Source organism: Drosophila novamexicana, unplaced genomic scaffold (genome assembly GCF_003285875.2).
Source record: "Drosophila novamexicana strain 15010-1031.04,08,12 unplaced genomic scaffold, DnovRS2.1 tig00000877-arrow-arrow-pilon, whole genome shotgun sequence".
Taxonomy (NCBI): domain Eukaryota; kingdom Metazoa; phylum Arthropoda; class Insecta; order Diptera; family Drosophilidae; genus Drosophila; species Drosophila novamexicana.
In genome coordinates this window covers 1,328,235-1,349,738 of record NW_020824831.1, presented here as the reverse complement: position 1 = coordinate 1,349,738, position 21,504 = coordinate 1,328,235, and the positions used below count along the sequence as shown (strand labels likewise).

Here is a 21,504-nt window from a genome sequence, read left to right as displayed (position 1 = left end):
ATCAACACATATATATTTATTATTTAATATTGGTATTATGACATACATTATCTCTGTTCTTGATATATATTTATATAATATAATTTGTTCTGTTTTGTTGCCTGGTTTTTGTTTTACAGTTTTAACTGTATATTTCACATATACTAGATTAATTCTATGCACATATATACATGTATATATATGTATTTAATTATTTGTAGTAATGTATTGTTAATTATATATATGTATGTATATACATATATGTGCATATATACGTATATATACATATATATTCATACTTTACTCAAGTTTTATATTTTCTCCAACTTATAGGCTAAACACATTTTGTTTTGTATTTGTAGTTTGTGTTCCATAAAATATATATGACTTTAGAAATGTTTTGGTTTTACTTTAAAGTTTGTTCTCATTTTACGACTAAGCTTAGTTTCATTTAAATAGTTTTATTGTTTAATTTTCTGCATTTGTTTAGCTCGGTTTTTGTGTGTGTGAGTGTATGTTATAACGTGTTTGTTTAATTTTGGCTTAATTGTTTTTCCTTTTAATTTGTTCATGTTATAATATTATATTTATATGTATAACAATAAGTTAATTTTAAAATAATATCGCTTTAATACTTGAGAAGGAAATTGTGCAAGATTTCGAATACGCATAAAGTTCTTTAAATGTTTTTATCGTATTTTCTTGTGTATACAGACGGCTTGTTGTATTGGCTGTTGTGACATTCTCTTGAGATTCGCATAGGAGCAAGTGCCTCGCTAAGGATAGCGCTGTTGCGAGATATCTGCATTTGGGTGCGATTCCGGCACATTAATAAATAAAAAACTAATAACAAAAAGCATGGCGCTGCATTTGCAACATTGACTAGATCAGGGCATATTTTTGGCAATAGTTCTTTTCTTTTTGGTGGAGGGGAGGATACTATTTGATAAGCTGCAAAACTAGCACCTTGCTTTGAGAGGATTTGAGCATTAACACGAGCAACAGCAAAGGATTTGAAAAAGATGGACAGTGCGATAAATAACATAAAAAAATCTTTAAAATACTTTGCCTGCGTGTCTCTGTGTGCGTTGCGTGTGTGTGTGTGTGTGTGCGTTATGTGTGTATGAATACAATTTAGAGTTAGTTGTTTATTGGCACTGGTCGTAGTTGACGACTGTAGGATCCCCAACGCGTATGTGTAATAGTTACAGTAGATATTATCGTTTCTATCTATATATAACTTGCGATTCTCAGCTTTTCTTTTTGCATTTGCATTTGCAGTTTTAGTTCAGATTCCTTTATAGAGCTACGCTTTGTAATTTCCAACAGACAACTTAAAACAAATAAACAGATAACTTATAAAAAAGACGACAACTGGAAACAGACAACAATAAAGCGTTTATAAAGTGTTCAACGGAAGCAAATTTTAGGTTCATGTGCTAGGGAGATAAGCTAGGGCTAGGAATAGGCTAAGAGATTAGCATTGGGCTACATCTAATTAAAAACCTGGCAACGAATTGCCCTGTGCTTCTTCTTTCGAATGATCCAGTTTGCTGGTTTATTTCCCGCCAAAACTAAGCGCATATCCAATCCAATAATCCAACGGTCATCGCTTTAAAACACCTTGCGCTCTGGCCCGAACTTGGGATTGACAAATGAGAAGCCGGCGAACTCATCCTGATTGATGCAACGTATGACATCATTACCAATTGGTGTTAGCACCGGCTCCTCTTTGGTGAATTCGGCATCGAAATTGTTGGCATCACGTGGGTTTTTCTATAAATAAAAACAACGTGATGAATAAGATTTTCATTAATTTTTACCTAATATGTACCATTTTAGGTCGGAATGGTGGCTTTATGTTTCGCTTCTCCAGTTCCTTCCAGTCGAGTTTATTAAAGAATGCATGCTTGCGGATTTCATTCTCATCGCCTGTGCAGCCTAAACGCTGTTCTGGATTCTTGGTGAGAAAACCTAGAATTAGAATTGGTTATATATTAACAGATGTGATTATATGAGAGATCATAGTTAACCTTTTAATATGGACACGGCTTCGCGGGACAACCATACAGGGTAGAGCACATCATCATGCATAATGGAGTCAAAAAGCTCATCTTCATTATCAGCCTCAAACGGCGGCTGGCCAGCCATCATTTCGTACATGAGTACGCCCAACGCCCACCAGTCAACGGATGCGCCGTACTCCTGTTCCTTGAGAATTTCGGGGGCTATGTAGTCGGGTGTGCCACAGAAGGTCGTTGTCAGCATGCCGTTCATTATGCCCTCCTTACACATGCCAAAGTCAGCTAGCTTACAGTGCCCCTCCTGGTCAAGCAGAATGTTGTCCAGCTTCAGATCGCGATAGATAACGCCATGAGTGTGTAAAAATTGCAGGGCAAGCGTCACCTCGGCGGCATAGAAAGCGGCACGGGCGGCCTCAAAGCGACGCGCCTTCTGTATTTGAAACATCAGATCGCCACCATTTACATATTCCATGACGAAGAACAAACGGTCCGGAGTCTGAAAACACGAATGCAGCGCCGTAAGGAACGGATGATTGGCGGCTAGAGCCAGGATGCGTTTTTCGGTCATTGTGCAGTCAACATCGTCGTCCTGTATAATGGCATCCTTCTTCAACACCTTAATAGCATAGATCTCATCGGTGCCCTTCTTCTCGGCCAGCATCACCTTGCCAAAGGAGCCCTTGCCCAGCACCTTGATAAAGTTAAAGTCCAGCAGCGAGCACTTGCCTGGACGAGAATCTCCTCCGCCCACAGCTAAGCTCATGCAGCTGCTGCTGTTGTAGCCGCTAGTCAGCGTAGTCGTTGAGGTGGCCAAGCTGTCGGCCGACATGGTGCCACTGCGAAATGAGGCGCCTGGCATATTATCGCCCCCCTCGCAGCCCAGCGAAGCGCCATAATTGTCTTCGCCACCCGGTTGACTCAAGTATTTGGAGCGGCGCGGCTGCTGGCCCTGCTTGTCCGGTGAAATGCCCAGGGAGCTGAGTATCTCGGCCATTTGCTTGGTATTGATGCCGCACGTGTTGGCCACATTCTTTTGGCACCGCTTGTGGACGTTCATGTAACATGTCTCGCACTGTAGGCCCTGCTTAATGAGTCCATAGAGCAACGAACCGCAGTGATCGCAGAATGTGAAACGCTTGTAACTGTGCACCACAAACCGATGTGGCACATTCACATTGAACCGTTGCCCGGCCGGCACCACTTCCACTTTGGCTTGCTGCTAATGTAAATAAATGACATTAAACATTGAGTTTATTTTAATGTAGCCATTTCTGTACTTACCTCTTCGCGCATGCCAGGGCATTTGGAGACCACAGACAGATGGCATTTTTTATGTACAACTAAGGTGCAAACTATAAATGATTAGACCAAAATATAATCTCATTAATCTGACAGTTAATTAATGATTTTATTCATGAACTTGCAAGCTGCACGACTCATCATCCTCAGCATTTGAGGTGAAGTGCAGGATAATTCAAGTCATAGCAGTGCAGTACACTATGCAATATTTACAAATCTACTTTTAAAATAATTAATTTGATTTACACATTCAGAGGTTAGACACACTGAGTAAATTAGCATATTCGATTAACTTTGTCACAAAACAACAAACTATATGCGTGTAAGGGTATATGTATGTTGGTTTATATTTTGAGTCATATTTCAAATGCAAATTAGTTTCCTTAATTTAATGGACAGCAAAAGAACTGTTTATTCACATGTGTATAACTGTGCAGATGTTGCTTGTGGCGTGCAAATTGTCAAAATTAATAATAATATTTAATTGCCTCGGAGTGCTTAAGCATCAGTAAACAATAAAAACTTCCGGAACAGACACTTCCACAAAGCCTATCAGAATTTTGTTGTTTTCAAATATGTAATGAAATAAACTAAATTCGGTAACATCTATTTAATATTTGGTTCATTTTATGTACAATGTACAAAAGAGCATTTGCATTGTAGAATTCTAATCAAAAATAAAAGTAATCCTTTGTAAAATATATTTAGAAACTCATCGGAGAATTAGAATCTTTATATATACATATACTATTATGCACATATATATTATTATTATTGGCATGTATGCAGAGGAGCAGGCGAGGAGCAGGCGAGGAGCACGCTGAACTTAAACGCACAAGCACAAAGTTGCGTAGGAAAATAATTTTAAAATACAATTCAGGCACAATTTTGCCATGAACTACTTGAGCTAATCCTTTAAAAGAGCAAAGTCGTCTGATTCTTTGGGTCAGTCTTATACATTGTTAAGTTAACTTCAATAAATAAATATAGGCAAAACATTTTCTAGTATATCCGTAGTTAACACACATATAAATTAATTTAAGAATTTTTCGAGACACTGACAAAGGTAAAACAAATTTATGCCACGATTCGACATGAACTTCAATTAGCATTACATATAATACAAAAATATTTGTAGACAAGTAAATGAGCTAATAGTAGACGCTTATGTTATCCTAACTTATACGTACTTATTTAAAGCTTAGGAAATTTCACTTTTGAGCAGAATCGTTCTGCCGCAAATAATACTAAGCTTTCAAGACAAATCTTAAGTTAACGTTTAGTATGTTTTGAAATCTGTCGATAAACCTTAACATATAGCGAATTGTTTGGTGGCAAGACAGTGTAAAACAGACTTAAAGATGTGTGTGCTTAAATTAAAACATAAATAAAAATGGTCAACGCATTACTTTTGATGCATGGACAATGCATAGAGAAGCGACAACAGCAACGACGGCGCAAATTGAAAATATGTCTTTCATTATTATAGTAGATATTGATATTGAGAAAATGCAGCTATTATTAATATGAACAAAGGCAAATGCTTTGATTCTTGGACCGAAACTGAACAACATCAACAAACAACAACGAACGAATGAAACGAGCAAATGCAAGTGATGGATAGCTTTTATTTTTTAAATTTTTTAATGCTCTTTGCAGAGACTTTTAGGTCTCTGGTAAGAAATTCCTTTTTAATTTTAAGCAAAACACATACCTTGACATTGATAGCCTTGTTTACCAATTCCCCTGCAAAAAGGCAAGAAATTCCGTGGCTATTGCATATATATTTCTTTTATAACTGAATGATGAGTGTTTTGTTGTGAAGGCATGAATGTATGCGAAAAACAAAAATAATAATAAGAAAATAAGCCCGCAGTTCGGAACCAAAAGATGAAAGTCAAGCATATGTATATAGCATGAGAGACCAGCCCAGTGAACGAATTGCAGCTGCATACGCCAAAAATAAACCCTCAAATAACCCCGGTTATGTGAAAATAGTTAATCAAGAGAAATATTAATAAAAATAAAAACTTATGGTTAAGAGAGCTAAAATACGTAGTGGAGCCCAAAGAGTTTTCTATTTATGATTACGTTAAATATAAATAATAAGTAGTTAGAAATAAAATAAAACAATAAAACATTAGAGTAATGGCAATGCTTTGATGTGTGTTTTGTAAATCATATAAAACCCCAAAAACTATTATTACATATAAATAAATATATACATACATATATATATATATATATATGTGTATATATATTAATCACTGTAATTACAACTCAAAAATGTTACTGTAGATGGACACCCTGGCTGTGAGTACGCTCAGAGCATTCATATATGTGAAATAAAATGCGATATTTCGTTAACTTACCAAATAAACTCGCGACAATGTGAACAGAAGGTCGGCTGGCGCAAAAACGTGGCCATAAACTTGTGCCCGTTAACCTGTGATAAGAAAATCAATTATTGATCAGTTCACGAGAGTGACTACTGTAGACAGCGTACCTGATGCACACGACGGCGCATAGCGCCACGGCGTCGATTGAACCCGGCGCGTTCTTTGAACTCCTTGTTAACGGCAACAGTCTGCTCCACTTCGGCATCCGCTTTAGCTTGATCTGTAAATTTGAGCAGGTTATAGTGCCCTCCAGAAATTGACAATAACTAACCATAATGCTCATGCCTACCATTGCGGTTCTTCAGCTCGATAATTACGTGGATTTTACCCTGTGGTTCTAGGTTAATCTGCAATAATGAGGATTATTATCAATACAAGACAGTATAATAGAGATTTTACCCGAGACAGTAAAATTTAATAACAGATAATTTACAAACGAATTAAAAGCGTTAAAAAGTCAACCGATTAGTTAACTGAGCCTTTTCGTATTTACAAAAAACTAATCATGAAAAAATAAATAATTAATAAAATTGACTTAATCTAAAAAACAAAACAAGTTTTGTTGCTCTGTACTTGACAAATATGACTATGTTAAATAAACCTACACATATTTGCCTATTTTAATAAAAGAGGGGATTCCAGTTGTTTCCCTTGCAGTGAGTATCATAATCTTGTCACCAAATACAACCCGATCCATCCATAATAATAATCTAAGCACTTTACACATATATACGAACAAAATCTTGTTTTTCAAGATAACTTCACCAAGCTTGGTATGTACGAGTTATATCATGTCCATATATACGAGCATAATTTGATCAACATCGGACGACTATATCGTATAGCTCAATAGGAAGAATCAATCGAAAACGGAGTGTGTGCGTATGGAAAGCGTGCCAAAGATACCTTTTCATATTTTTGAAAGCGAATCATGAAATATATCGCAGAAATCCTCAAGATATAAAATGAAGACTCTGTGTGGCTTAAATCAGCAGAATAATTCGTACATTACTTTAATTTTATAAGGGTATTTAAACTTCGAAAATCCAAGTAAACTGAACTAAATTACTTTGGGTTAAACCAAAAATTTGGCATTCTTTTGGATAAAATCCCAATTTTCTTGTTTAAATTTTGGAACAAGAAATGTATTATTGATGAAATATTTACTCACCCAAAGATCTGGCACTCCCGACTCGCTCTGCATCAGATCCTCGAATGGTATAATGCAATTGGCGACGAAGTCATCCGGAGGCAGGGCTGCATCATGAAAAACAGTCAAGTTGATGTTGCGCGCATTGGTCACGTCGTGAACGAACTGCTCGTTCCATACTGGATCGAATGTCTTTGGTCGTGTTGTCGAGCGATCTATTAGGTTATATGTATTGAATGAATCAATGAGTGTTATCAAATGGTTGCGATTCCAAAAAAAAAACTCACCAAAATGACTCTCGTCGACATCTATGGACACGTAGGGATCGATCAGCTGCTCATCGGCCAATTTGCCAAATGTTAAATTGTGGCGCTTTTGAAAATCTGTTGGACGCAGGCCGCTCGCCTCGCACACCTTGATCTGCAGTTTACCCGTAAACATGTCGCTGATGGCTTCAGCTGCGCTTGCAACTCCTTTGTGTTAATGTGTGTTGCTCCTGTTATTGTGTCGATCTATATGTTGGCAGGAATTGGCAGCGCCGCGTCAATGCGGCTGCGGTGGTAGCAAAACGTTGTCGCTCAGTGAGTGTTTGCCAATCGAAAGGTGGTTGAAGTTGTACTAAGCAAAAAAGTCAAGATAATAATAATTAGGATTAGTTGCCAATTATCTGCAGGCACTCCAATATTGGTAATCTAGCTCAATGGCACTCTGCAATTGGATTTATATGTATATAGTATGTGCTCAAGTGAATTTCAAGGTCGCTCTCGAATTGACATTGATGGAAAATGGGAGCATAACAACAGCAACAAGAACAAGAACAACGCGCAGATTCTTAAACGTTGCACTTCCGTTCAGCATTGAAATTTGAGTTAGTCAGCTTTGGAATTTACTCGCTCACCGAATTATGAAACGCACAAGAGATAATCACAAACATGTATTTATGTGCATGTGTATTAATAAGTGCTCGTGTATGCTCGTAGATACATGGACTAAGATAAAGCTTGACTAAAGTTGCCCTTAACAAAGTTGTTGTTGTCGCTTAGATTTGATTTGCTTTTACATATTCTCATACTGCACAATTATTTTTTTTTTCCTTTTTTTATTTTTATGTATTTACTACCTTCAACTCATAAACATACACACACACACACACACACACACACACACACAGAGAAACAGACAAGCACTCGGTCAGTGCATACATAGCAGCAGTAGCAGATATTTTTCACAAATAAAACAACAAAGAAAGAATAACAAGCAATCCTAATACCTCTGCACCAGCCCCACACCTCGACACCCACAATCAGCACAAGCAACCTCCACACACACACCCACAAGCAGTATTGTGATTGCTAGTCAGCCCATCGTACACACGAGCGCGCGCTCTCGCTCTCGCTCGCTCGCTCGCTTTCTCTCTCTCTCTCTTCCTCTTTCTCTCTATAGTTTATAGGAACACGAGAAATTCTCATGCAAACACACACACACACAGGCAGACGCTTATGTTCCAGCACTAGTAACACACACGAGCGAGTCTAAACAGCAATAGAAAAAATGCAAATTGCACAAGTAAATTTGACAAAACGACAATTGCGTTAGTGCGTTATTTTACAATTGCCGTTAAATCAACAAAAATACCACTTGAAAACTTATGGGTACTAGAGAGAGAGAGAGAGAGAGCGCGCAGCTTCGTTAAAGAGCAGAGCAACAGAAAACCAACAGAAAAAAAACCAAACAGACAGGCGCAGTACTTGAATGACCCAAATATGACAGTGCACACTGGTTGGAAAAGCGTATTTTCATTAACATATTTTAGCATTTCGCATATCTCCATGGCTTACGTTATTAAATGAGCAAAAGAGGAATATTCATCAACAATTAGTTGCTTCTTTTATGCCACATATTTCTGAATATTTGAAATTAGCAAACATTTTAAGGTATATTTATTATTATTTTTGGGATCAGTCTATTCTGTCGGGTTTATAAGGAAACAGCTGTGTAAAAAGAAGCATACATGTAATTGGAAGAGCGCGGTGGCGCGCAGACCAGACCTTCGGGGAATCGGTGGACATTACATTACAATACACCTCAATTACTTACCTTTTCTCGCAAGGGTACCGTGGCTGTGGCTGTGGCTGTGCGCCGTGCTGCTCTCTTCGCCTTGCTATGTGTGCGCTCTCGATTGTTGGTATATTAGAGAAAATGTTCAGCTACATACATATGTACATACATTTGTGCGAAAAAATTAAGGATGGCACATACACAAGCACAAGCGCGCACACACACATACGCAAACAGACACCCTGTGTCCAATTCCAATTCCAATTGGAAATTATTTCAAGGAATTTTCGCCTTTATGTTTTACAATGGCAATGTGTTTACACTATATTCTTAAACAAACACACTTTCCAGCATTTTTCGACAATAGAATTTCATTTCGAGCACGGTTAATTAAATCAAAAATAAAAATTATTTATCGTCTCTCGCTCGCCTTCGCCTTTGACGATTACATAGATCAGTGTGGCTGCAATTTCAATCACCAGAAATACCAATTTAAAAAATAAATACAGGATTTAGTCTCCGAAAAATACTAGCGAATTATGAAGTTAGAAAAAATTGATCTAAGAGGCATTATTTAGCACTAGCGTATAAAAACTAATAAATATTTTGAAAATAATTGAATGCAAATTATTTAGTATTTTATTGCCCATAAATTTGTTGTTAGCTGTCACACTGGCCACACAGCTGATTGCGAAGCTTGGGGCAACTCTATTTGATTTCTAGATATTTCCCATCATCATAGTAGTCCCATTGAGCTTGCTTAAATATATTTACGAATTACACATCTTATTTAATATCGACTGATAGTTCATACGCAGAATGTCTATGCGATTTGACTGGTATCAATCGGAGACCAAAGTGGTCATAACAGTCCTCCTCAAGGGCGCCATAGAGAAGAATTACGCCGTCAAGATTGAGGCACAAAAAGTACATATGACCGCAGATGGTCATGAGCTGCTGCTCCATCTGCTCCATCCAATTGTTGTGGAGCGCTCCTCACACAAAGCCTATGCAACAAAAGTTGAAATAACATTGGCCAAAGAGACGGGCGTGCGCTGGGAGAACCTCGAACAAAAAGCTGAACCCGTCCAAGTACTGTCCACTCGTCAGGCTAAGAACTGGGATCGTTTGGTCAGCGAAGAGGAAAAAATTGACGAAAAGGAGGCAAAGGGCGAGGCCGCCTTGAACCAGCTATTCAAAAAGATCTACAGCTCATCCTCCCCGGAAGTGCAGAAGGCCATGAACAAATCTTTCTCAGAATCTGGTGGGACTGTTCTAAGCACCAACTGGAACGAGGTGTGCAAGGAGAAGGTCACTGTCAAGCCGCCCGAAGGTACCGAATTCCGCGAATGGGAGAAATAAACGATATGCAAGCAACAGCAATTCATTACTATTAAGAAGCTTACATATAAATAAAACACATACAAGAAAATGAGATATTAATATTAATAGCAAAGATATGTTTCAAATAAATTTTAGCCTAACCTTACTAATACAGATGCGTTCATTAATGTGTATACGCGTGCGTGTATATGTGTAGAGGGGGTGGCTGTTCTCAGCAGGGAAATTTGTAACGCAAACAGCTGATCGACAGCCGGCGATGTGCAACGACGCATAACTATTTTATTTATTTTTATAAGAGCTAAAATTGCATTGAACTCGGACAAAATGTATAAAAATTTAGAAGAGCACAATCGACTAGTGAATAAATATCTTAAGATATTTTTTGTGGTTGCATTGTATTGGTAAGAATCAATTGATTGGGCTTATCAGGCCAGGTTGGATTGGATATTTAACACGTTGCCTTTTTGCGCCAGGTGCACCTCCATACTGACTGTGTTTGTGAACAAACATCTGCTGAGCAGCGAAACCGTCAATTTGGGAGCTCCGCTCTTCATGTCCTGGTATCAGTGCGTCATATCCACCGCCATTTGCTTTGTAATGAGTCGTCTCAGTCGCAAGTATCCAAGTGTCTTCAGCTTCCCGGAGGGAGATCCACTGGACATTGATACATTTCGCAAGCTGTTGCCTTTGACGGTGCTCTACACTCTAATGATTGGCGCCAATAATCTGTCGCTGGCGTATGTAACGGTTGCCTTCTATTACATTGGACGCTCCCTTACAACAGTGTTTAGTGTGGTGCTGACATATGTGATCCTGAGGCAAAGAACCAGCTTCAAGTGCTTATTGTGCTGTGCCACCATTGTTGTGGGCTTTTGGCTGGGCGTGGATCAGGAGAGCCTAACGACGGCCTTCTCCTGGCGCGGCACAATATTTGGTGTGCTGAGCTCCCTGGCGCTGGCCATGTACTCGATACAAACAAAAAAGTCGTTGGGTTATGTCAACCAGGAAATCTGGCTGCTTAGCTACTACAATAATCTGTACTCCACGCTTCTATTTTTGCCACTTATCATTCTAAATGGTGAGCTAGGCACAATCTGGGCATATCCGCATTTGTGGGCTGCCTGGTTTTGGGCGGCTATGACGCTCAGTGGATTTTGTGGTTTTGCCATTGGCTTTGTCACAGCTTTGGAGATAAAGGTAAGTGAGTCAATTGCTAGCGTTAGCAAAGGTATGTACTTATCAAACATCTGCTGATTACAGGTTACTTCACCGCTAACGCACAACATCTCGGGCACGGCTAAGGCGTGCGCTCAAACAGTTATTGCCACGCAGTATTATAACGATGTACGCTCCGCGATCTGGTGGACCTCCAATATAGTTGTATTGGTTGCAAGTGCCGCATACACGCGCGTCAAGCAATTGGAAATGTTGCAGCAGCACCAGCAGCGCAGCACCGCGACATTGAAAGCATAAGCAAATATTTCAAAGCAAAATATTATGTATTATTCGACTCAGCTACGTTGTGAACTGGATATGCAACAAGTGTACTGAATTTATAGCATATTCTTGCCATATATATTTCATATATGTGCATTATATAGTGCAATTCTTCAAAGTCTTCTAACCCTGTACATGTGTAAGTGTATGTATCTGTCATCAGATCAAGTGTACAGCGCTCAAATTTCTCTTATTGTCGCAGCACACAAATATCTTTTTTAACTTTTTATAAACCTATCAAAGACTTTATACATAAGCAAACCCAAAGACGGATAAAACGGCTCTTTACTGTGTAAAATAAAAACCTTCCTTTTAATTTGATAATGTTTAAACTATATATTCCGACCTTCAATGCACAAATGGATCCATTAGCACTAAAGCTACAGATTTTATAAGAAGACAACAATATTTTAAACTAATTAGCTGCGGCTGCCGCCGCTTGTTGCTCTGGTGCTTCCGCTTCCTTCTTGGCTTCCTTGCTTACTTTAGCAACGTTTTTGTCATACAACTCAGGTATATATACAAATGGATCGATTTTCAGCTGTTCGCTACTGGGCGCGCTCTTGAGGAGAACACGTGTGATAAAGCGTCCATCTCGCTTGGGACGCATTGTGTTCACATCCTGCAGCAAAAATCGTATATTCTCCTCCAGATGCTGTGCATCCATGTCCAAAGTGCCTACATTGGCTTTTATTAGGCCAAAGTTCTGCTGGTATTCGTCTTTAGTTGCACTGTAGCTAATGCCATTGGAGAATTTGGTAATCATTTCGGCAAGATTTGTGCCCAGTGTTTCGCTTTTTGGATTGGGGAACTTGCGCTTCATCAGGCCACGTAGTGCAACGAGCTCCGCCAGTATATTGGGATGAGCAATAATGAACTGATAGTCGGAAAGCAACAGCTCGCCGTTTGTTATGTCTTTGATCAGCTCCACGCCGCCCACAAGCGTGGCGCCCGCTTCCCGCGCCTTTGTAATTTCCTCCTGAAAATCCATGAGTTAGCAAGCATAACATTTGTTTTGTTCTTTAAAAACTTACATTTTCCTTAGTAAATACTATGATTTTCCGATCTTCGCCGTGATGAAACTTATGTGGTATCATGGCCATGCGCTGGAAATTGTCCACAAATCGTGTCGCCTTCTCACCTTGCATATTGAGCTCGATTTCTACGCTAAGGGAAGCATTTGGTACATTGTACATACTAGGATGATGCGTCTCGCGATGACATTGTATGGCCTCAGCCACAGTATACACCGGCCAGCGGTAATAGCGGCCCACGTAGACGTCATCTTTGGGCACCTGCTTCCAGGAGTCATCCACGTGTTTGTCAGCTCGTTTAACATTGATTCTACAAAATGGATGTTATAGCAATAGATTGTCTAGAATCTGCAGACTTGTCACTCACTTTTTGTCCCGCTGGTTATGGGGAATGAATCCCACTTTCTTTACCTCAACTTTAACCTTTTTCTTGCGTGCTTTCTCACGGGTTCCCTTGCGCGCCGCTTCCGTGACCGCAGTCAGGTGTAGGCAGCGCAGGGCCTCTCCCGTTGGCTGGCGTACGGCAAGGGCACGAATTGATGATAAAAGTGTTAACATTTCTGTTATTGTTTTATTTTAAATCTCTGGAGTTATTTATTTAGTTATAATTATATAATTTTAGCTTTTCCCCGGCTGTTCCATACAAAATCATAACACAAGAGTAGAGTGACCAGCGCACTATTGGATAACTATCGTGTCTATAAATTTCCGATGTTTTTTTTATATTCACAAAACTATCGATACAGAAGAGCAGAGTTAACAGCAAACTAAACCAATTTTTTCATCTTGATTAATTTATCCTAATTATTATTTTTGACTATACGGTGCTAAATCTTATCCTTTTGTGTTTTTTTGGTAGCACAATAAGAATCCAAACGACAATGAGTCGATTATTAGTTTAGTTATTCAGTTTTCTTATTGGGATATTCTAAATAGGGATTACACACGTCAGTAAATTAACTTATAATCAAAGTTTCACACCGTGCAGAGTTGCCAGGGTGAATGAAATATTTGGGAAATTTAGCAGAGACACGCCAGTTAAATGACAGTTATTAATTTCTGTAAGGATATTTTTAAAGAATACGTTAAAAATCAACTTTGGAAACTAATAGAACAAATATTATATATGGCTCTATTTTCATTTTCAATCTAGGAATGAATAAAAAGAGAACTTAACAAGGCGATCAAGAGCAACACTTTCAATGGCATACATATACAAAATAAAAATGTTCGATTTTCTCATAAGTACGCCAAGCGCTCGCCGTGTGCATTTGTGCTCAGAATAGATTCGACCAACGAACGGCATAATACGGATTTCGCGGCGTGAAAAATCGCGAAATATCTCATACAATACAGCGCAGAAAGGAGATTCTGCGGTGGGGCGGGTGATTGTATGCATAACAAAAGTGCAAGTAATAATTGGTTGTTTCATTATTATGCAAATCCTTACGAGTAAAATCTAGCAATTGCAAGAAAATACATATTCATAATGTGTTAATTTTGTGCATATTCTTCGTTGAAGTATAAAGTAAAATATGTGTATTCAATGTGGCAACAATTTCGATTTAACATTCTGAAAGTGGCGAAACGAACGCCTAGTGAAAGTAATGGGCCTTAAGATATACACATGATGTGCCCCACTCGCAGACATACACACACACACACGCACACACATATGCGGCCATACCCAATTCCGGACGGCTCTGCGTGCACCTAGGGGGCCCAATTTCCCCAAAAAATTTGGAAGTATTAATTGCGTGTAACCTAAAAATGAAATAATGGAAGTGTGCTTACTTTGGACACAGGAGATGGGGGCGTGTTTTACGGAGTAAACAGAAAGGGGGCAGGGGAAGGGAGGGAGGAGAGCAGCAGACCAAACAAAAGAGTGTCAGCAATTTATAAATAGTTTACGCCATTGTTTCTATTTATTGTGATATTGTGTGATTTTTCTCTAGGCTTGTCGATTGCTGGATTATTAAATCTTTGTATACCAATTTGTGCCACCAAGTGCATCATTCGCCAATTGTGGTGCTCCGTTTGGTTCCGTTTATTGACCACACACGCGTAAATATTTTCCGAATATTTCCAAAACTTTTGCACATGTGGCGAAACGTGCTAAAATTTCGTTTTTCAAATTTATTGTTTATTTCATGTATTTTAAGCATTACACTTTAAGGCATTTTAAATTACCCTATATGCGATATACGTACATATATACACACACAGACACATAACTTACAAGTCTGCCAATTGATGTGCGAGTGCGTGTGTGTGTGTGTGTGTGTGTGTGTGCATGGCGGACGTTCCACATTTGTCTTCCTCTTTTATAAACAAATTTTTGATTTCGATAATTCGTGGGATATTCTTGGCTTGCGTGTATTTCTAGTGGCGTATCTCGCCGAGTAAACAAACAGAAGCCAATTGAGCATTTCAATACGCGTATAGACACACACACATACACACACACATGCACAGATATATATACATACATATATATTTATGCAAATAGAAGTGGTCGTGCGCTGGACTCACAACTTGCAATGGATAAGGCGCCACCGCCAAAACCGCGTCGTACGCGACATAGAATCAGTGCTATGCACTATGAATCCCTACCGACGGCCCCGCCTGCCATGTGCGGACGTGCCGATGAGAACATTTTTCAATTTCCCGCTGTGGCGTCGCGTGCACGCAATCTCTCAGCCTCGCCCAAGTTGCGCGAGGAGAAGGATTTGCCGGTGTGCGAGCATGGAAAGCACAGCTGTTACTTCTGCCAGCCATACCGGGCAGATCGTGGCACTATTGAGCCGCTCAAGAATCGACTCAACACTGCCATTGAGGCCATGGATCAGCTCACTCGCACCTACGCTTTGCTTGAGGGCCTGTTGGAGCAAAAACTGGCCACCATCACGGACAACGAGGAGGATCCAACGACCGAGATTGAATTAGAAGCGGCAGCTACGCCAAAAGCTACGCCAGCTCCAGCGACAACAAGTCCCACTGGCGATAACGAATTCGAGCTGGAGCACTCGCTGACCTGGTTGGAATCACTGCTAGGCACTGAGGTGGTGCCACCCACAAAGCAGGGCAAGTTTAAGCGGTATGTATATATTGTATTTTGATTTGTAATCTGTAAACCCAAAAACTACGTCATAGAATACGCGAGCGCAGCAAATCCATGATGGAGGATGAGATACATATGTATTTGAAGGGCGAACGCCAGCTAAAGATGAGCTCGTCGCGTCCATATTTGTTGCGACGCCAGTCCACCTACAGCGACAACAAGTCGAAGGTGTCCAAGTGGACCAAGGTAAAAGCTGCCTTTAAATGGGAACGAGCCAATGTGCCGCCCACGAGTGGCCAGGAATCAAACTCATTGCTGCCACTGAATCTAGAAGTTGAAAGGTATTTGACATACATTTACTGATCCCTGGAGGTAATCCTGGAATTCTTTTATCTGTCATAGATATTTAAAGGTGCCCATTAGTACTGCTGGCGGCAGCAGCTCTGCGGACAGCATCATTAGCTCCTCGTCGGGCCACTTTATGAGCGAAACGGGCGGCACGCCCGGCACCATCAGCTCGGCCAGCTCCATGGATGAGCTGCACACGGATGCTGGCAGTCGCCAAGCTATGCGTAAATGCCATGCTCAAATTGCAACCTACTTTTTGTTGCAGCTACTCCTTTCATTTCAGGTCGCCACTCATCGAAGAGCGACACGAATGCCTCCAGCTATGAGGTGGAGCTGCGCAAATCCGCCACAGATGAGCGCTTAGATACGGCCAAACCAGCGCTGCCCAGCAAATCTTCTTCGAATAAATCCTTACGTCGCTCGAAAGCCTTCTCCGACTTTGAGGTGCTGCCAGAGGATCATGTGGCGGACATTAAGTCAACGAGCAGTAGACGCAACAAGCTGCCGCCCAGTCCACTAAATCTCAATCAGGTGTGCAGCGATCTGCCACAGCTGCACTCACCGCTCAAGAGTCCCAAGGATGGCAGTCAAGCCATGTCGCGTATGCGTCAGGTTAGCTCGCCGGGCAACTCCTCCGTGCCGAGCAGTCCATCCAGGCATTCGGATTTCTTTGGTGAATTCGGTGGGTGAGCTTTTTGTGGCTACTAATGACATGTTTGCGGTTTCCATTAACGTATCGGCTTTGCAGAGAGCGAGGAACTATCTAGTGGTGTTTCTTCCGAGCCCACAACGCCAAACTGTAAGACTTTCACACAGAAAGAAGATGAAGTATTTCAACATTATCAACTTCTACTACTCAAACTAGATACGGAGTTCAAGCTAAAGCAACTCGATTTCGAACGATCCAGCGCGAGTAATCGCAGTAAGCCCCACGACCGAGATCCAGGTAATCCCCCGGCCAGACCTAATCCCGATTCATTTCCAGGCGTCAAGCTGTGCAGCGGCGGTGGCAGTGGCAGCGGCAAACGCAGCAGCGAGGAGCATTCACCCACACAGCTATTGCACAGCGATCTTATGTCCACCGAGCAGCTAGAGCAGAATCTGACGCCACAGTTCAAGAAGAAGCTGCACAAGTGGCGCGCCAAGCAGCAAAACTCCAACTGTTATGCCAGCTCTGAGCCAGCGGCCAGTCCCACAGCCAAGAGTCTAAGTGGCGGCGATTTGAAGCCCAAAATCGATTGGAATCTTTGGAGCTCGGGAGCACTGAAGCTCGAAGGTCAGGGCTTGTGTGCGCTGCCAGACCAAAAGGATTTGCCCGAAAAGTTTCAAAAGAAGCTGGGTGAGTTGTGTCCAGTTGTGTGCATAGATCCTTACTTCTACACACCGTATTCACCAGAGCAATGGAATCGCTTGAAATGTGCGCCGGGTGGCGGCACCAACTCCGACAATGATTCCCTCAAGCGTAACTCTAAGCACAGCCAGTCCACGCGCCGCGGCTCTGATGATGATCGCTGGTACAAGCATAAGCCGCACGACAATGAAAAGTGTGTCCAGTGTGTCATTTGCCACCATCTGGATCGGTTGCTATTTATCTACCTTTCTTACTTACAGATTGGCGCGCCTTAAGGCCATTGTGGCACCGGATCATACGTCCAAGAATATCGAGGTTAAGACCTCGGATGGCGAGGTGATGAAATTCGAGGGCATCTCACGTAAATTCACACGCAAACTTTACGAATGGGAAAAGGCCAGAGGCATCGGACCAGAGGCTTCCACCTTTGCGCTGCTGCATCCTGGCTACTGTCCCATAGATGTGCGACGCATCAACAAGGAGTGCAATAAGCGTAAGTCCATGCTTCCGTTAGTCTATATGGGAAAAACTGTCTGATTAGCTGACTGAAGCAGAAAGTTGTAAGCTTGGAAGTTGAATTTGCCTCAAAAGATATTCCTGGTGCAAGACTGGAAATTTGGGCCTTACACTAAATCGAAAATCCAGCCCTATAGGATGTATTAGCTACACGCATTACTGTCGGAAATTGAATGGGAATATTAAGAGTTTGATTAAAAAATCTGGTATAATTGAATTGTATGTTATATATGTTTTATAGCCACCACCGAGCACTCGCCGACATTAAGCCGCTCATTGTCGCTGGATAGTGTGGCTCCGAGCGTCAATCAGGCACAGGTCATATCGCAGCAGGCCTCGTCGCTGTCCCTGAACGATGTCAACGACTTGAAGGAGATGGAGGACTGTAGAGATTCGGCCGAGCACGAGTTCAAGAAGTACGACGAACCCGAGGCAGTTATGGTCGAAGTAGAGGAGCACATACATGACACCGCCTCTCCGCTGGTGACTGCCCACACGCTGGTCGAGCAGCAAACGCCCATTTACAAATACGAGGAGGTGCAATGCAATGACTATGTGTAGGTTAACCAATTCAATATTGGTAAGTCCTCCAATCACGCTTTTCCTATTCATGCCAACAGCAACTCGCGACGCGTCCAGAGCTTTGAGTCGCACACAAACCTAGCCCCGCTGCTGGGCGCACTGAAACGTGCCGACGAGCTGTTTGCCCAGCTGAAACAGTCCACGCCAGACATTGTGGAGCAGGTGGCAATGCGGGACTGTCAAACTGCATTGCTTAGCATACGCAGCATTTATCCATACTACTCCAACAATTTGATGAAACCGAACGTGCTGAATGCCGTGTCCGATGTGCAGAGTGATTTGGGCCGTCTGGCTGAGCTGGTGGGTGCAACTGGCTGTGGCCTGAACCTGAACTATAATAATGCGCTCGATTATTCCAGAGTCTTAAGTCACCGTTGGACGAGGCATGTTGTCAGGAAACAATGGAGGAGCGCACTAATGAGTACATGGAGGAGCTGCAAGGCCTCCACGAATCGCTATTGTGCCTCAAGTTGAGCATACGTAAGCTCTACATGACCTATTGCTAAAAATCATGATTACTTCTTACCAATTCCAATGCAGAGGGCGGCACGAATCGTTTCCCTCGCGATATTGTGCCGGACATCAACATAACAGGCGAGGATGGACAGCAGCTGGAGAGCAGCTCCGCTTATGCCACCTGCGATGCTTCTAGTCGCGATCGTCTGTCGCTGGAGGAGCACAGCGCTGCCTCACCTTCACCCATGGAGCACGAGACAGAGACCAGTACCACAACGGGTACCCTGTGCCGAGCTAGTAGCTCCATCACTGCATCCAAGAAGAAGCTTCGTCTGCGCAAGATGGGTTCACGTCAGAACAGCAGAACGGAGAGCGACAGCAGTGATGCGGATACTCACAGTGTGCTGGAGACACCTCGTCGCATGCGCCGCAAGAACTTTCGGCTAAAACAGCGCTCCTTGGATGATGACTTTCGCTTGGGCTCCATGGTAGTCACTGGCCATACGCAGCCTCCAGAGGCGGATGATATCATTTGCAGCTCACTTAAGGTCAAGCCAGGCGAACGCATTGAGGAGTCACACAGCATAGCCAGCAGCATTGCGCAGTCGTTGGCCAAGCCGAGTGGGTTTGTGCCACCGCCACTGCCGGAGCTGCATACGCGCAGCTACAACACCAATGCCAATGTGTTTGTAAAGACCAAGCGCAAGCTGTTCACCACAGTGCTAGAGCCCACGGCAGCTGAAGGCGTAGCGCTCATCGAAAAGGAGCTGGAGAGTCCCACGCATAGCGTTGAGGAAGCACTGTCGCCCAACTCGAAGTTGGCGACAAAGTTGACAACTCCGCGACCGCTAAGTCTCTACAGATCCATCAGCTTGGAGCGCTTGTCGCCGTTGCGACCCAAAGATGAGCTGCGCAAATGCCAGAGCAGCGAGAATATGCATCGATCATCTATTATGGTGCGGCCGCCGCTCGCTAGCGATAGCATTCAGCGCTTGGCACGTTCCAAGCGCCAGCTGGCTACGTCTGCATTTCCTCAAGTGCCGCCGCGTAAGGCGCATCTTTACAAGAAGAACTCGCTGCACAAGTCGCAAAGCGCCACCGTCAGCAACAACATTGAGCACAAGATCGCCAAGACTAGCTCTGGCTCCACTGTGAGCAGAGCCTGCCCAGTGTCGGTGTCCATAGTGCTGCCCAACAAGCTGGACAATACACTGCCTCGCATACAGCGCAAACTCGAGGGCAAAGGCAAGGCCCTGCTGACGCCTACCAAACCAAAACATTTTGAGTTTCCGCCACCTGTTTTGGAACCACAACGTCCAGTAACGCCGTTGTCGGAGCGAGCCCTGCGCCTGCAACAGGCCAAGGCACAATTTCTGCAGAGTGCGCCCGTAACGCCCAGGCAGGAGCCGACGACGCCCATTGCCCTAAACGATGCGGCTCTGCTACACAAGAGCGTTAGCGTGGGCAGCATGCGGGGCAGTGCAGGCTGTTCCACAGAACAGTTACACCAACAACAGCTGCAGCAACAGGAAGTGACCACGGATCAGGAGAGCGTAAGCAACTCCAGTGCCTATGATAGTTTGCCTCGCTCTGTTAGCCGATCAGCTCGAATCTCCAGTAAGCTCGGCTTTGCCACATTGGCTTCCAAGTTGCGCCGCGGTGGCAAAAAGCCCAAGGACTCATCTGGCCCCATGCCGGGTGGCAGTGCTCTGTCCGCACTCTGCCGCCAAACGCTGATGGCCGATGTAATTGCTTTGCCGCAGGTCTTTGGAAGCGACCGACCCCCGCCCAGTCCCAGTGCTTCCACTTCTTCGCCCGCACGCAACGTGCACAAGTCACAAAGCTCACCGCAGGCGGCCCTGGCTGCGGGATCCATATCGAATTTGCATGGCAGCTACGAGGGCATCAATAAATCCCTCAGCGAGCAGTTTGTGCGCCAGCTAAAAGAGAGCGACGTCTAGTCAGCCATTAACGAGTACCTCTAAGTTTAGATCTAAGCATAGCAGTGGGTCTCCTTCCATTGGCTACTAAAGTACTTACCAAATATATCCTTAATCAAATACCTTAAGTTATTGTCTGAGTATCGAATGAATTCTTGGAAATGACTAACTAAAGAAAAGTTGACTAAAAAATCTTAAATGAATTAACCATAATTAGCTTCTTACGAACCGCATATGCCCAAAAATAGCTGACAAACTGATTCAGTTCAAATCAGTTCACGAACCCATGTTCCGTGCGGGATTATAATTCACATAAAGTATAAAACTGTAACAATAGCCAAGGCGATAATGCCATTTCCGTCAGTCGTGTTTATATAAAGCCGGTCTGCTAAGTAGCTATCGTTACGAAGCTTTACAGACAAAACATATTTCATATGAAAAATAAGAAAGTCAAAATAAATTTTTT

At 42.4% G+C, this 21,504-nt stretch overlaps 5 protein-coding genes across 13 annotated transcripts; 3 read left to right on the top strand and 2 right to left on the bottom strand.

Annotated features, from left to right (window-relative positions):
• Window positions 1-1,354: 1,354 nt before the first annotated feature.
• LOC115764914 (protein kinase C) lies at window positions 1,355-9,298 on the bottom strand. Of its 4 annotated transcripts, XM_030708215.1 has the most exons (11): window positions 8,949-9,298; window positions 7,139-7,469; window positions 6,873-7,066; window positions 5,991-6,048; window positions 5,809-5,921; window positions 5,675-5,748; window positions 5,017-5,048; window positions 3,285-3,355; window positions 2,013-3,222; window positions 1,814-1,953; window positions 1,355-1,755 (listed from the first exon to the last, which is right to left on the bottom strand). In XM_030708215.1, the coding sequence occupies exons 2-11, from the start codon at window positions 7,290-7,292 to the stop codon at window positions 1,594-1,596; spliced, it is 2,208 nt and encodes a 735-aa protein (XP_030564075.1). In that variant the 5' UTR covers window positions 7,293-7,469; window positions 8,949-9,298; the 3' UTR covers window positions 1,355-1,593. The 4 variants fall into 4 exon arrangements, with proteins under 4 accessions (XP_030564075.1, XP_030564072.1, XP_030564073.1 ...); XM_030708212.1 differs by lacking the exons at window positions 5,017-5,048; window positions 6,873-7,066; window positions 7,139-7,469; window positions 8,949-9,298 and adding an exon at window positions 6,101-6,243 and having other exon boundaries at window positions 5,973-6,048; XM_030708213.1 differs by lacking the exons at window positions 5,017-5,048; window positions 6,873-7,066; window positions 7,139-7,469; window positions 8,949-9,298 and adding an exon at window positions 6,101-6,243 and having other exon boundaries at window positions 2,013-3,219; window positions 5,973-6,048.
• Window positions 9,299-9,642: 344 nt separating this feature from the next.
• Window positions 9,643-10,341, top strand: LOC115764901 (protein SGT1 homolog). Its single transcript, XM_030708193.1, has one exon. The coding sequence runs from the start codon at window positions 9,729-9,731 to the stop codon at window positions 10,269-10,271; it is 543 nt and encodes a 180-aa protein (XP_030564053.1). The 5' UTR covers window positions 9,643-9,728; the 3' UTR covers window positions 10,272-10,341.
• Window positions 10,342-10,512: 171 nt separating this feature from the next.
• LOC115764981 (GDP-fucose transporter 1) lies at window positions 10,513-12,071 on the top strand. The gene is made up of 3 exons (XM_030708309.1): window positions 10,513-10,654; window positions 10,727-11,450; window positions 11,514-12,071. The coding sequence occupies exons 1-3, from the start codon at window positions 10,578-10,580 to the stop codon at window positions 11,724-11,726; spliced, it is 1,014 nt and encodes a 337-aa protein (XP_030564169.1). The 5' UTR covers window positions 10,513-10,577; the 3' UTR covers window positions 11,727-12,071.
• LOC115764980 (50S ribosomal protein L1) lies at window positions 12,035-13,435 on the bottom strand. Its single transcript, XM_030708308.1, has 3 exons — window positions 13,152-13,435; window positions 12,785-13,094; window positions 12,035-12,729 (listed from the first exon to the last, which is right to left on the bottom strand). The coding sequence occupies exons 1-3, from the start codon at window positions 13,340-13,342 to the stop codon at window positions 12,166-12,168; spliced, it is 1,065 nt and encodes a 354-aa protein (XP_030564168.1). The 5' UTR covers window positions 13,343-13,435; the 3' UTR covers window positions 12,035-12,165.
• Window positions 13,436-15,300: 1,865 nt separating this feature from the next.
• On the top strand, window positions 15,301-21,470 carry LOC115764987. 6 transcript variants are annotated; one of them, XM_030708320.1, is made up of 13 exons: window positions 15,301-15,881; window positions 15,938-16,186; window positions 16,248-16,417; window positions 16,477-16,875; window positions 16,942-16,992; window positions 17,059-17,115; window positions 17,179-17,532; window positions 17,590-17,737; window positions 17,805-18,037; window positions 18,302-18,617; window positions 18,681-18,942; window positions 19,002-19,122; window positions 19,183-21,470. In XM_030708320.1, the coding sequence occupies exons 1-13, from the start codon at window positions 15,325-15,327 to the stop codon at window positions 21,057-21,059; spliced, it is 4,794 nt and encodes a 1,597-aa protein (XP_030564180.1). In that variant the 5' UTR covers window positions 15,301-15,324; the 3' UTR covers window positions 21,060-21,470. The 6 variants fall into 6 exon arrangements, with proteins under 6 accessions (XP_030564180.1, XP_030564179.1, XP_030564178.1 ...); XM_030708319.1 differs by having other exon boundaries at window positions 16,942-17,115; XM_030708318.1 differs by having other exon boundaries at window positions 17,059-17,737.
• The last annotated feature ends 34 nt before the right edge of the window (window positions 21,471-21,504 follow it).

Bases quoted from the DNA above. Each gene is read 5' to 3' on its own strand.
- LOC115764914 (XM_030708215.1), bottom strand. From the start codon at position 7,292: ATGTTTACGGGTAAACTGCAGATCAAGGTGTGCGAGGCGAGCGGCCTG. The intron at 6,049-6,872 runs GTGAGTAAATAT...TCATTATTGCAG, and splicing joins CGGGAGTGCCAGATCTTTGG to ATTAACCTAGAACCACAGGG. The intron at 5,049-5,674 runs GTAAGTTAACGA...GCCTTTTTGCAG, and splicing joins CATTGTCGCGAGTTTATTTG to GGGAATTGGTAAACAAGGCT.
- LOC115764901 (XM_030708193.1), top strand. From the start codon at position 9,729: ATGTCTATGCGATTTGACTGGTATCAATCGGAGACCAAAGTGGTCATA.
- LOC115764981 (XM_030708309.1), top strand. From the start codon at position 10,578: ATGTATAAAAATTTAGAAGAGCACAATCGACTAGTGAATAAATATCTT. The intron at 10,655-10,726 runs GTAAGAATCAAT...TTTTTGCGCCAG, and splicing joins TTTGTGGTTGCATTGTATTG to GTGCACCTCCATACTGACTG. The intron at 11,451-11,513 runs GTAAGTGAGTCA...TGCTGATTACAG, and splicing joins TCACAGCTTTGGAGATAAAG to GTTACTTCACCGCTAACGCA.
- LOC115764980 (XM_030708308.1), bottom strand. From the start codon at position 13,342: ATGTTAACACTTTTATCATCAATTCGTGCCCTTGCCGTACGCCAGCCA. The intron at 13,095-13,151 runs GTGAGTGACAAG...TCCATTTTGTAG, and splicing joins CATAACCAGCGGGACAAAAA to AATCAATGTTAAACGAGCTG. The intron at 12,730-12,784 runs GTAAGTTTTTAA...ATGGATTTTCAG, and splicing joins TAGTATTTACTAAGGAAAAT to GAGGAAATTACAAAGGCGCG.
- LOC115764987 (XM_030708315.1), top strand. From the start codon at position 15,325: ATGGATAAGGCGCCACCGCCAAAACCGCGTCGTACGCGACATAGAATC. The intron at 18,038-18,301 runs GTAAGTCCATGC...TATGTTTTATAG, and splicing joins CAACAAGGAGTGCAATAAGC to CCACCACCGAGCACTCGCCG. The intron at 19,123-19,182 runs GTAAGCTCTACA...ATTCCAATGCAG, and splicing joins GTGCCTCAAGTTGAGCATAC to AGGGCGGCACGAATCGTTTC.